The sequence below is a fragment of the Sciurus vulgaris genome (genome assembly GCF_902686455.1).
Source record: "Sciurus vulgaris genome assembly, chromosome: 4".
Taxonomy (NCBI): Eukaryota; Metazoa; Chordata; class Mammalia; order Rodentia; family Sciuridae; genus Sciurus; species Sciurus vulgaris.
Window position 1 is genome coordinate 146,208,699 of NC_136464.1, and position 14,465 is coordinate 146,223,163.

The window sequence follows — 14,465 nt, forward strand, 5'->3', positions numbered from 1 at the left end:
TGAACCAAAAAATGTAAAATCTAGAAATAAAAAGTACAATACCTGAAGTGAAAAATTCACTTGACAGCCTTAACAGATTAATAGTGGATCAATGAACCTAAAGAAGTTGTCCTATCTGAAGAAGCAGGGGGAAAACACACCTTGGTGACCTATTTGTACAGTATCAAGAAGTCTAACATGTGAAACTGGAAGGCAAAGGGAGGAGGAGAATGGAGGAGAAAAAAGAGGAAAGAAAAACATATCAAGCTAAAACTCTCTATCTACTCAAAATATGCTTTAAAAAGAAGGCAAAGTAAAAACACTTTCAAATAAATGGAAACAAAATCCATCACTAGCATATCTACACTAAGAGAAATGCTACATGAAATTAGTGCCACTGGATAAACATCCTGTTAAATATCCTAAAGGACACAGAATAGCCCTCCCTAACAAAAAATAATCTATCCCAAAATGTCAATAGTGCCAAGACTGAAAAACTATATCTATGGGGTAAGAAAGAAGACCAGCAATAGATGAGCAAATGAAGACAATGAAAGTCAGTGTTACAAATGTTGGGTAACAGAATATCAAATATCAAAAATGGTAGAACTAGAATGAACCTCAAGAAATTAGATTGGAATTAAGAAATATCAGCATAAATTTCAGAGATTTTGGCTTGGGGTGGTGGCACATATAATCCCAACTACTTGGGAGACTGATGCAGGAGGATCACAAGTTCAATGCCAGCCTCAGCAACTGGCTAGACTCTTAGCAACTAAGCAAAATCCTGTCCTAAATAAATAAATGGAGCTGGAATATAACTCAGTGGGTAAAGTACCCTGGAGTTCAAGTACCCCAGAACCACAAACACAAAAAAATTGTAGATTTTAGAAAAGAGCTCTCTCTCAAACACACACACACACCTACCTTTGGCTCTGCTTAGAAGCCCTAGAAGTCATGACACATTAACAGCAATAAGCATAGGTAGTGTGCACTTCCTGGTGCCTAAATATAACTTTCCACAAAAAGGAACCAGGGCCCTTTGGAGAAAAGGATGATTCCAGAGTTATTAGAAGGAAAGTTAATTTAAAAATCCTGAAATATCTTATTGCAAAAAAGTAGAAGTACTCAAAGAATAATAGGGGCAAGTCAAAAGGACAAAGGAAGTAACATAAAAATTTATATACAAAGGTTCACATCAGTTTATTAGTAATAGCAAAATACTGAAAACAACCCAAATATCCTTCAAAGGATGAATGGCTGAAAACAATCAGGTGCACCTAAAAAATGGAACATTACTCAATAATAAAAAGGAATGAACTAATGGCACATGCAACGACCTGAATAGGCCTCAAATAATTAGGTGGCACAAAACAGCCAATCTCAAAAAATTACATATCCTGTGATCACATTTGTGTACACATTTTGAAAATGTCTAAACTATAAGGGATGGAGAAAAGACTAGTGGTTTCTAGAGCACCAGGACAGGATAGGAAATAGGTGAAAGATATGAAAATAGGATGTACAGGAGAGAGATCTTTTTGTGACGATGGAATAGATGTGTACTGATTGTGGTGGTACTTACACAAATCTATTTATGGGATAAAATTATCTATACATAATCATATAAAAACTGGCCATCAACTAGCTATTTTGATATATATAGCTTATATTAAATGTCACCATTTGGTGAAGGGGATACAAGATCCTTTGTACTGTTTATGCAATTTCCTATTAGTCTATATTTATTTCAAAAATAAGAGTTAGGCCAGACACAGTGGCACATGCCTGTAATCCCAGGTGCTCAGGAGGCTGAGGCAGGAAGATCATAAGTTTAAAGCCAGCCTGGGCAACTTAGGAAGTCCCCATCTCAAAATAAAATAAAAAGGGCTGGGAATGTAGCTCAGTGGTAAAGTGCCTCTGGGTAAAATCTCCAGTATAATCAATGTTTAAAAAATTATTTCAGACAAAATAAAAAGAGCTCAAAGGAGCCAGCTTGAAAGGAGCCTCTACTGGTCAAATTTAAAATAGTCTTAGTAACAAAATATAGTAATGACAAAAATAAATTTGGGAAGTGGGGTGGGACATGGACTTACTATGTTACTCAGGCTGGCCTTGAACTCCTGGGCTCAAGAAACCCTCTGTCTCAGGCTCCCAAGTAGTATAAAAATGGATTATTACTCACTGAATACATAAGAATTGAACAGCCCATTTTGTAACAAACAAATGGGGAAAAGGGAAAGCTTTTTTTTTTTGGTGCTGGGGATTGAACCCAGAGGTGATTAACCAGTGAGCCACATCCCCAGCCCTTTTTTATATTTTATTTAGACACAGGATCTTGCTGAGTTGCTTAGGGCCTCATGAAGTTATGAGGCTAGATTTGAACTCACAATCCTCCTGCCTCAGCCTCCCGGGCCAGTGGGATTGCAGGCATGAGCCACTGCACCCACCTGGGAAAGCTCTTCTTTGTAATACAATGCCAACCAGTAAATATAGAAGGAATGATAGAGTTAGAAAATCATTTATAGATGTCAAAATTAATGAGTAAAAGTTTGAAAGGAACATGGTCTTAAAATAACTTCCCACAAACGTCTTAATAAAAGAAAAAATGGTGATTCTATCATGGAGAAATCTTATGGATACTACATGAACCAAGCAATTCAAGTTAATATTATCAATATCAAAATGAATCAACATAAGGTATGGTACACTATGAAGGAAAAAAATGGAGTAAACATTAGACCAAACAAAACAAAACAAAACAAAACAAAAACTGAAGGGCAGTCTATACAACAAATGATCTCTTCTTTAAAAAAGGAAAATCAAGATCAAGAAACAGAGCAAACTTGAAAAACTGTTCCAGATTAAATGGACATAACTAAATTAAATGTGTGATCCTAGACTAGGATCCTGGTTATCAGGGATAAAATGCATAAAGAAAATTACTAGGACACCTGTCTACATTTGAATAGGTATTATGGATTAGATAATCTTTTATCCATATTAAATTTCATAGTTGTGATAAACATACTTAGGTTACATAAGAGAATGTTCTTGGTTTTAGATAATGAAATATTTAGGAATAGAGGAAAATAATGTCTCCTAATTACTCTCAAATGCTTCAAAACTATACCTTTTTACACATACGCAGAGTGGAAGAGGGAAAGGGAAAGAAAGGAGAGAGAGAGAAGAGAATACAACAAATGGGGCAAAAAGTAAAGAATCAGCAAAGCTGAGTAAAGTATATACTGGAGTTCTTTGTACTGTTTTATTCCTATGGAAAAACAAAAAGTAAGGGAGGAAAACACCTACACAGCACAGTGTTTTAATTCAGCAAGACATGATCCATCATATTAAATTAATGCTGTGAAAGGAAAACACTGACAATTCTTTTCCTTCTATTTTCCATTTCAACTGCACAATGACCTTTTCTTGCATAATTCTTAGACAACTACATTTAAATCATAACTAAGAAACAATTGACCACTTTTGATAATGAATCCTCCCCACAAACAGCACGACATATTTGCCATGACCTTTGATAAAACTAAATACAAGATTCCAGGAACATAATTGTACCAATCCTAGAGAATGGCTAGGTTTGGGAAGAGTTGTTTCTCTGTTCAGATGTGGTAACCAAGGAGCCAAAGCTGTGAGAAGTTTGTGCTGACGTTTTATATGCCTTTAAAAGTGAGGCACATAAGAGACTTAAAATATAAACAATTTAACTTCTGAGGAAGAAACTACCTATCTCCATGAGACAGTCCCAATTTCCATGGCTAAAAGAATCCCAACTCTATCTAGAATTCATAACTCAGTCCATCTAGTTAATATTCAACCAAGAAATTAAAAGAAACATTAATTCTTTGGACTTATAACTCTGAGAAGGGAATCTGATTTGGAATTTCAGTTCCTACGGTCTTTTGAACTTTGCCACATTTGCCCTTTAAATTCCTGGTATGTCTTTATCAGTTTATTTCCGAATATTTAGAGTATCTTAATGCCACTATTTAATCTTACTGCAGAACCTATGATATTCCATAAAATATGACTGGGTACAATCTATGTTGGAAGGAAAAAAAGAATAAATTTTCAGTATCCAGAATAACACTTTCTCCTAGCTGATATTCGTATACTATTTTGATCCAGTTTAGAAACTTCCAGGAACAAACACATAAGCTGCCGAGAGGTGCTTCCAGAGAACATCCAAAGGAATATTGGTTGGGGCTGGGAATACTGGCCTCAAAGAGCAGGACGGCCCACATAGATAGCTAGTTTCTCCTCCCTCAAGAACTCTGTGTCCACTGAAATACATGCAGGCCTAATGGCTGAGGAATGTTGAGAGGATCAAACCTTCCCCACTTATTTCCTTTCACAAAGGATTCACCTACTATAGCATTTGCCCTCTTGCTATCTCCGTATACTCACTTCTTCCCAGAAGAGGGGATGTGAATTACCTGTCTGCTAAATCTGGATATTATAAAACCACCCAGGTATAATTCAACTCAATTGTTCCTTCTCTTGGGAGTGAGTTTCCTATCTACAGCATTTATTTCCAATTGCTATTCCTGCACAGATTCTCTCCCTGAAAGAACTACCCTATAATGGTCTACAGTAGGTAGAGTAGGTCTACCTAATTCTGTAATATAGTTGGCAGATTCAGTTTGATTAAAATTCTGGCAGAGAAGGGAAGGTAATCGCTAGTGGACTTTTCAGAGATCCTGATAGCAAGGGTATAATAAGCTATTTAAGCAATTCTGTTCAAATATATTAAATATTAACCTATGTTTTAGAGCATCACTGGGATTTGGAGTAAATAAGTTCCCATCTATTATTTGAACTAAACCAGTACAAATTAAGAGATATAATTCATTCTGTACAGTAGAAATACTCTCAAAAAAAGGTAACAAAAGAAGTAATTCCAAATTTAGTTTTTCAAAATGTCCTTAAACTATTATTTTAGGAATATTATTAAAATTTTCCCAAATTTATATTTAATCTTGTCATGTGGTAACAGTACAAAAGGAGACAAATATCTATATTTTTAATTATTATTTTTGAAATCAAATATGTACCTCATAAAAAAAAAACCTATCAATCTGAAATGTTTGTAATTATAGAGTCTATATTGGTCTAAAGTTTCCATTGAAAATAAATAGAGGAAAAAATGTAGAATTGCTAATAGAGCCTAAGTTTGGACTCATTTGTCCAAGACCTTCGTTTTCCATTTCCATTGTTTTCTGCTTAGACCACAGCTATAGCTTCCTAAAAGATTACCCCTATCTTTAATCTCTTCCTACACCAACACTGCCAATATATCACTCTCTACACAACATATCCCTGGCATACAACTATGCACAAGTTCAACAGTTGACTGCTCTTGGGTTCACAATTCATCTCTAGCCCTAGCCATAACCCCCTGGGCAAGTCGCTTAACCTCTTGATAACTCAGTTTCCTACAAAATAAGGATAACAGGAGTAGCACCTACCTGATATAATTGTTAGAAATATTTAGTGGACTAAAAGGTGTTTATATTTGTAAAGTTATGACAGTGCCTAGTACACAGAAACTACTGTGGTTTATTAACTAGTAATGAAAATAAATAGACTTCAGGAAATAATTTCCCATAGGAAAACAAAGTATACTCAGAATGTGTCTTCTGTGAGGTCAAAATATAAAACTGGGAGAGAAGAAAATAAAACTAAGCCAAAACATGGGGGCCAGGCTAAAATGCAGTAGAGATTTAAAAGACTAAGGAAAGTAAATACGACAATAGAATCAAAACCTACAAAGGAAAACTAAAATTAATAGTCTCTCTACACTAGAAAATAGCAGAAAAGATCCCATTCATAACAGCATAACCTTCATAACAGAAATAAATCTAAGAAAACAAATAAATCTATAAAAATAACTAAAGAAAATGCTGGATACCTAAAGAAAATGATGAGCATCATTTTAAAATATATAAATTAATTCTTACATAAAAAGAACCATGTGTTTCTAGTTAGAAAAAGTTGACACCACAAAGGTGTCCATTTTCCCCAACTAATTTATAGGATTAATACAATTACAATAAAACTCTAGAATGATTTGTTTTAAATTTTACAAAAGAATTTTGAAGATTACCTACACATAGGAGTGTTAAAATCTGAATATGGTTTGAATGTGTCTTCCATCCTAGAGGTTTGGTCTGCAGTGTGATAGTTATGAGACAGTGATAGAACCTTTTAAGAGGCAGTGCCTCGTCAAAGTTAATTAGGTCACTGGTGGGACTGACCTCCAAAGGGATGAACAATTAACATAGTTTTCATGAAACACTACTTAGTGCCTCTGAGAATGAAGTATAAAAAAAAAGAGTCTGGCCCCTAAATACCTCTGGTTTCCTATCCTGCTATGTGATCTTTTAAAAAGGCACCACCCCCATCGTGATGCCACTCTTCATAAGGTTCTCACCAGAAGACAAATAGATGAGGCTACTGGATCCTGGACTTTCAGTCTTTAAAACTGTGAACTAAACAAACTTCTCTTCTTTATACATTAACACTCAGTGTCAGGTATTCTGTTATAGAAACAGAAAGACTAAATACAATGGGTTAGTAATTTCACATCCAAGAAACAACTGCAGGACTACAGATTTCAAGGAATTTCTTTATGTGTACAAGCTCACATGAAAACACTGGTGCATTTTCCTTGGGTGAGGTTACTTGCTTTCATGCAATTTTCATCTATTTCTCTAAAGGTCATTCATTGACCTAAAAATCTAAAAGAATAAATAGATAAAAATTGACTCTCCTTTAAATATTTTTTCTTTTACTGCGTTGGTTTTGAAGGGGATGCAGTTTATCTTTTCCAGCTTAATGGAGGTATAACTGTATAATTGTACACATTAAGGTACACAAATGATATTTTGATATTTGTATGCACTATGAAATGATTACCACATTCAAGCTAATAAATATATATATCCATCACTTCACACATTTCCCTGTTTTTTGTGTATGAAGAGAATACCTAACATCTAGTATCTAAGCAAATTTTGAGTACGCATTATTATTAACTATAGTTACCATGCTGTACATTAGGCTCCAAACATGCATTTTATAACTCAAAGTTTGTACTATTTGACCAACATCTTCTAATTTTTCCCACCCCCTGACCCTGGTAACCACTGTTATCTTTTTCTATGAGCACATTTTGAAAATTCCATACATAAGTAGAATCATGCAGTATTTGTCTTTCTGTGTCTGACTTATTTCACTTAATAGAATGTACTCCAGGTTCATCTGTGTTGTCAAAGATAATTTCTAAAGAAGGAAATTACTAATACAAAAAGAAAAATCAGATCTATGGAATCATGGATCAATGATAGGAGAGGGCACCAAAATCAGTTGGGAAAAGAAACTGTATTTAACACTTTATTTGACAATAATTTTAAAAGCTGGCTATTAAAAAAAAAGAAGTCATGCTAAAGTAAAATCTTTAAATCCAGTTAAAGTCTTGTAAGTAAGAAATAAAAACATTGCAGATGAACAGTTGCTGATCTTAGGAGAAAATATCTGTCAGCATAAAAGTAATGGAAGTCAAAATGAGATATGACTATATACAAAAGGATTAATATGCCCCCCCCAAAAAATCAAGCAATATTAAACAAAGAAAAACTCAGAAAAATACCCATGCCATGTGCCAGATAAGAAGTAACTGCCTTAATAAATAAAGAGCCCATTCACATGAAGAAATTATCAGAATCTGTCATTACGTAAATAAAGCAAAATGCAAACTGTATACCGTTTGCAATCTTTTCTGTACTTGCAAAATAATAAGAAACAAGGAGGGAGTGGACAAAGAGAATGGAAGTAAATAAGGATGGAGAGAAAACAAGATTTCCCAGTAAAGTAATAAGATGGGCAGAAATTCACTTCATTATATTGATTTTTTTTAATCATGTAAATAAATTAAAATAAAAAAGACACAATGACCTCATCAGGGAAAGTATCTTCTTTTTTTTTTTTTTTTTTTTTTTTTTTTTTTGCATACTATAGGAAGCTGCATAATGGCACCCAAAAATACTGGGTCCTATTCCATTGTACCTGTGAATGTTACTTTATATGGTAACATTTCTACAGAGGTGATTAAAACAGGATTTTGAGGCTGGATTATTTGAGTGGGCCCTAAAAGACATCACAAGTATCCTTAAAACACAAAGGCAAAGATTGAAATAAGGAGCCCACAGGCAAACGAATGCCACCAGAAGCTGGAAGAAGCAAGGAACAGATCCTTCACAAGAGCCTCCAGAGAGTGATACCTGAATTCATGTGATACCAAGTTTAGACTTCCGGCCTCCAGAACTGAGAGAGAAAAAAATTGTTGTTTTAAGTCACCTAAATTTATAGTAATATGTTATAGCAACCACAAGGAACTAAAACATGTAGCTATGGATATCAACAGAAAATTCACAAAAGGGAAACAGTTCAATAAATATGAAAATGTCTCAACATCTAAAATCAAAGAACTAAGAAATAAAACAAGTCACCCTTTCTTCATTATCAGTTTGATAGAGATTAAACTCAATGTCTGGCAAAATATGCAACAAGACAGATACTCCAGGTATATATTACAACAAGAAGAGAAGGGAAAGGGAAAGAAAAATAAACTACCTGTTAAATATATTGAAAATGTTATAACTCTGACACAATAATTAAACATACATTAAAAACACTCTTACTCTGGGAGAAAATCTTTGCCACTCATACTTCAGACAGAGCACTAATTTCCAGAATATATAAAGAACTCAAAAAACTCTACACGAAGAATACAAATAACCCAATCAACAAATGGGCTAAGGAAATGAACAGACACTTCACAGAAGATCTACAAGCAATCAACAAACATATGGAAAAATGTTCACCATCTTTAGTAATAAGAGAAATGCAAATCAAAACTACACTAAGATTCCATCTCACCCCAATTAGAATGGAGAATATCAAGAATACAAGCAACAATAGGTGTTGGAGAGGATGTGGGGAAAAAAGTACACTCATACATTGCTGGTGGGGCTGCAAATTAGTGCAGCCACTCTGGAAAGCAGTGTGGAGATTCCTTAGAAAACTTGGAATGGGGGGACCTACTATCTGACCCAGCTATACCACTCCTCGGCCTATACCCAAAGGACTTAAAATCAGCATACTACAGAGATACAGCTACATCAATGCATCAATGTTCATAGCTGCTCAATTCACAATAGCCAGACTGTGGAACCAACCTAGATGTCCTTCAATTGATGAATGGATAAAGAAACTGTGATATATATATATATATATATATATATATATATATATACATACACACACGCACAATGGAATATTACTAAGCTATAAAGAATAATAAAATTATGGCATTTGCAGGCAAATGGATGAAACTGGAGAATATCATGCTAAGTGAGATAAGCCAATCTCAAAAAAACCAAAGGAGGAATGATCTTGCTGATAAGCGGATGATGACACATAATAGGGGATGGGAGGGGGGCAAGAATGGAAGAAGGAGGGACTGTATTAAGGGAAAAGAGGGGTGGGAGGGGTTGGGGGAAAGAAAAAATAACAGAATGAATCAAACATCATTACCTTATGTAAATGTAGGATTACGCAAATGGTATGCTGTTACTCCATGTACAAACAGAAACAACATGTATCCCATTTGTTTACAATAAAAATAAATTTTTAAAAAAATACTCTTACTCTGATCCAAAAATCTTGCTTCTCAGAATCTATATGAAAGAAAATCAGTTGCATTTAAAGACATATAAATGTCTTTAAAAATCATGTTTTTAAAAATATTTAATATGAGGTCTACTGTATAGTTTTAACTTTAAAAGTTGAAAAATACAAACTGAATAGACTATATGATTTCAATTACAGAAAAAGGTGAAATGAACTACATGCAACTTACAAGGGTATTGGGTACTGAAATTTTAAGGAGTCTTTTTTTCCTTTACACCTGTATTTCTTTATACCTATATTTGCATTTTGACAATTTTCCATAATAAATATATAATGCCCTTTATTAGGGAAAAAATTACCTCTACACATATACAAATGCATACTAAGAAAAGGAAAAGCCTGGGTACATAGAAAAAACAGCTAAGAGGAAAAAAAAAAATTCCCTTAGCAATAAAATATGGCTACTGAATTTCACAGTTGGAAAGAATTCAGTGGGCTTGCTTTCAATGTTAATTGGTCTGTCTAAAGTTACATAATCAGGAAAATTATAAGAAATGTGTTTTACACAGATAATTCTATACTGAATGCATTTTTAAAATGTGCCTTATACATCACTCTTCAAAAAGTTTAATTATGTTCAGTTTTATAAACTATATTATCACAAGAGAATTTACTCATAATTTATACTATCATATTATGACCAACTGAAAATTGATTTATTTGATAAAGAACAGAACCAATTACAAATTTAAAAGTGAAAAACAGGCTATAAATGCTTAGGAAGAATTGCCCAAAGAAACCTGAAACAAAATCAAATAAATTATAGCAGAAGCAGTTAATATAAAATATCAAGAAAAATTTAGACTACAATAGAGTAACATTAAAACAAAAAAACTACACATGGAAGGAATGATGATTCAAATCAGTTTTACCTTTTAAGCGTATGCAAAAGAAAAGCCATCAAGTGACATAAGCTAATCTTATTTCTCTAGTGGCTAAAAAACTACTACAGCATCTGAACATATCCTTTTGCACAGCAAAGATCCATCATCTCTAAACTATAAAACTCATGGAGACCCAAAAGGCTAATTCCCCAAACCTATAGCTATTTACTACCACTACACTCAATATTCTAACCCAACATTGCCCAATAAAACCTTCTGCAATGATGGAAATGCTCTCTCTATATGCTACCCAATATAGTAAACACACACAGTTACTGAACACTTCAAATATGACTAGTGGGACTAAAGAAGTAAAATTTTAAATCTTATATAATTTTAATTAAAATAGCCACATGTGGATGATGGTTACCATATGACAAAGAACTCTGATCTCTGTGTGTGCATGTGTATCAAGTGTTTGTTTTAATAGGTTTCTCTCAGACTTATTCACTTTCAATTCATTATAAAATAAGCTTCTGCTCAAGAATGAGTTTACTTCCTTATGAGTTCAACTTCCTTAGTGAAGCATGTGACAGAGATATAAATGCATAATCAATATTTGATAAAAGATACTTTACCAGCTCCATCTGAATCTTCTACCATTGGATTTATTTCTACCATGGTTGCATCATATTTCAGAAACAGGTTATAAAGCTTGACCATGTTTTCTGCTGCAGAATCCACAACATTAGGTGGAAATCCCATCTTCTGTGCAAGCTGAAAGCAATTTGTCTTTTATTATATGTAGTGTGTATATGCTCAGTCAGCATTAAAGTACTATAAACAAAAAACCTTGTAGTTTATCATTTTAAAAAATAAGGATGAGTCACTTATAGTCAAACATTAATCAGTAAAATTGCAGCTTCTGTAACATGGTTAAACAAAACCTAATACTCAAAATCCTGACAAGGCAGGTATTATGCTCATTTCACAAAAGATAAATGAAAGGTCAAGTGACTTACCATTTGCCTACATTACAATTTCTGTTTCTTCCATAGCCTCCATACTGCCACTAAGCCTTATGCCCAACCTAAACTCAAAAGAGGCTTATATTTTATTAAAACTACATATAAAGGATTATTTGACAATCCCAATGGTTCTAATAATGGCTAAAAGATTAAAACACTCTATTTCACCTTTTAGGTAATTTAGGACACATAATAGTCAAATGAGTATTATTCTGTACATTTAAAAATCTACTGAACACCTGGCTGGGAATATAGCTCAGTTGGTAGAGTACTTGCCTCACAGCACAAGACCCTGGGTTCAAGCAGCACCACAAAACACCTAACATAAACCAGGCACTGTGCCCCACACCAAAAGATACAGGTATTTAACCCTCTAACCTAATAGAAGAGTTTATAGTCTTGAGCAGAGATTTCTAATTATAGAGATACTATAAAGTTTTTAAACAATAAAATATCAAGATCCCAACCCACAAGTTCTGGTTCACAAATTCTACAGTATACTAAGCATCTCAACTTCCATAAGCAATTTTGAAACACTGCTACAGAGAATATTTATCTATATGCTTATCCTAACAGTGCCACCAGTGCTCGGGAACACTACAGAGAATTCCTTCCTCATTTTCAACTGCTACTTAAGCCTACAACACATTATTTTGACTTTCAGTAATAGAAAATCTTAGGGTAAGTATGATGTTTGTAAAGAGTCAAATGCCAATAAATAAAGTGGCTGACCAAGCAAAGAAATGTAATTTTTGGTTAAGATATTCTGAATAAAGAATAATAAAAAATAAAGTGCCATTTCATTGCAAGGTTGTGACTCATTACTTTTATAGGCTTAAACATTTGAGAATTGCAACATAATTCTGATGAATCATTATGACATTAATTTGCCAAGCACTGTGCTAGGCATCATTTCTGCTCATCATTCAAAATGATATAAAAAAATCTTAGTAGATGACTCTTTCAAGTACACTTGTAAATCAAGTATTTTCCTCCTCATCTAAATTTTACTCTCCAGGGACCACTCTCAGACTACCTAACAAGTCAAATCTCTGTCCCCTTTAAACATTTATACCATTCATTTGCCTAAATTATTGGCTTCACTATTCATCAGGGAAATATTCCTATGTCCTTTAAATCTTGTAACAGTAAAAATTCTTGCTCTTGCTGTACTTCAATACCATAAGCTTATTCTGACATTGTTTTCTAATGGAAGGTTAATTTCATTCAAAGTTTAATATTGAAACTTTTATGAGTAGTCACATTTTTATAATCAAACCAGACAATCTAATTCAATAGCAACATTAAAAATATTACCATGATTTTTAGAGAGTGGCTGAAGGAGAACAATACAGAAAAATAGTGAAATTATAAATAAACATTTACTGTGTTTGTGGATACTCTGAAAGAAAATCCACAGACTTCATGAGATTCTTAATAGTGTCCATAAATACCTCCAAAATAAGACCACTGATCTATCATAGAGATATATGATAGATATATCATATCTGTATAATTCTGTATGTATAATTTACAGGAAATAAAGGAAACATAGGAACATATGAAATGGCACACTGGGAATATAAAATTCAAACTATGATAAATGATTAATGATAACCACCCCAGTTTCTTCAACAAATAAACTGAAAAAGGATGGAAAGAGTGAGAAAAGGGAAACCTATAAATTAGAAAAAGAGCTATGAGACATTAGCCAATAGCAATGAAAACCTTATGTGGATCCTGACTCAAACTACGTAAGAAGCAATAATCTGAAACAATTAGGAAAAACTGAATGACAGGATAAGCAATGGTATTAAGGAATTATTGGTAATGTTACTAGACATGGTAATGGTATTGTGACACCTTTAAAAGAATCCTTATCATTTCAAGATATGTACTGAAATATTTATGGAGGATATGAAGAACAATACTGTAGATACTTCCAAAAATTGCAATTTCAAACAAGATACTTATCCTGACACTCAGAAAAAAAAAAAAATGTATTGACAATTATTTCATTTACAGAAAGTTAATTATCTTTCCTTAAGTACTACATTTATCTAGTTACAAACTAAACATTTTTCAGAATATAACATACCCGAACAGCTTGTTCCTTTTTGATGCCTTCTATAATATCAACAGGTTCTTTAACTATAGCTTCAGGAGTCTCAGCAGCAACATCTTCAATGTTAACACCACCTTGTGAACTTCCTATTAATACAGGACCCTGGCAAGAGGGGAAACAGTCAAAACATTTAGATTTTATTTTAGATTCATCAATAAAATTTTTACAATTATCTTATACATTATCAGACTTAAACATCTACTATTTCCCACTATTATTTTAAATATTCCTTAGAATTTATCTTATCTCCCAAAGTGTCCTTTATAAATGCTTAACTAAAACAATGGAGAAGTAAAAAAGAAGACAAAGATGATGGCTTGCCTGAGAAGGAAAAAAAATTAAAAATACACACAAAAACTTACAGGAAAATACATGAAAAAAATAAAATCATATATTAAATATAATCTCTGCATTTTTTTAAGAACTAAAAGAGACATTAAAGTAATGTTTAAAGTAGAAACATCAGAAAATCATGATAAGAGATTGACATTTGAAAGAAAGCTAAGGAAAAAGTAGTAGGTTTTCTGAGCTCTAGCTCTACTATAAGTCATAAAAGAGAAAGCTAAACACCTCGAAAGAAAAGGAATAGCTCTGGCTATTATCATGAACAATGTCAAAAAGGAAGATGTAAACACAAATAATTAAATTATTAATTTTTAAGTCCCCTAAAACCAATCAAGCAAATCTTGAAGCAAATTATCTAATAGATTTGCTAATCCACACAAAATAGGGAAA

At 33.2% G+C, this 14,465-nt stretch overlaps 1 protein-coding gene across 1 annotated transcript in view; it reads right to left on the bottom strand.

Moving 5' to 3' along the window:
• SUCLA2 (succinate-CoA ligase ADP-forming subunit beta) overlaps positions 1-14,465 on the bottom strand; it is a 47,091-nt gene that overhangs the window by 8,361 nt on the left and 24,265 nt on the right. The window contains exons 5-6 of the mRNA XM_079137672.1: positions 13,704-13,832; positions 11,216-11,354 (exon numbers count right to left, since the gene is read on the bottom strand). Coding sequence (XP_078993798.1) covers positions 11,216-11,354; positions 13,704-13,832 — 268 coding nt within the window. The remainder of the gene's footprint in view (positions 1-11,215; positions 11,355-13,703; positions 13,833-14,465) is intronic.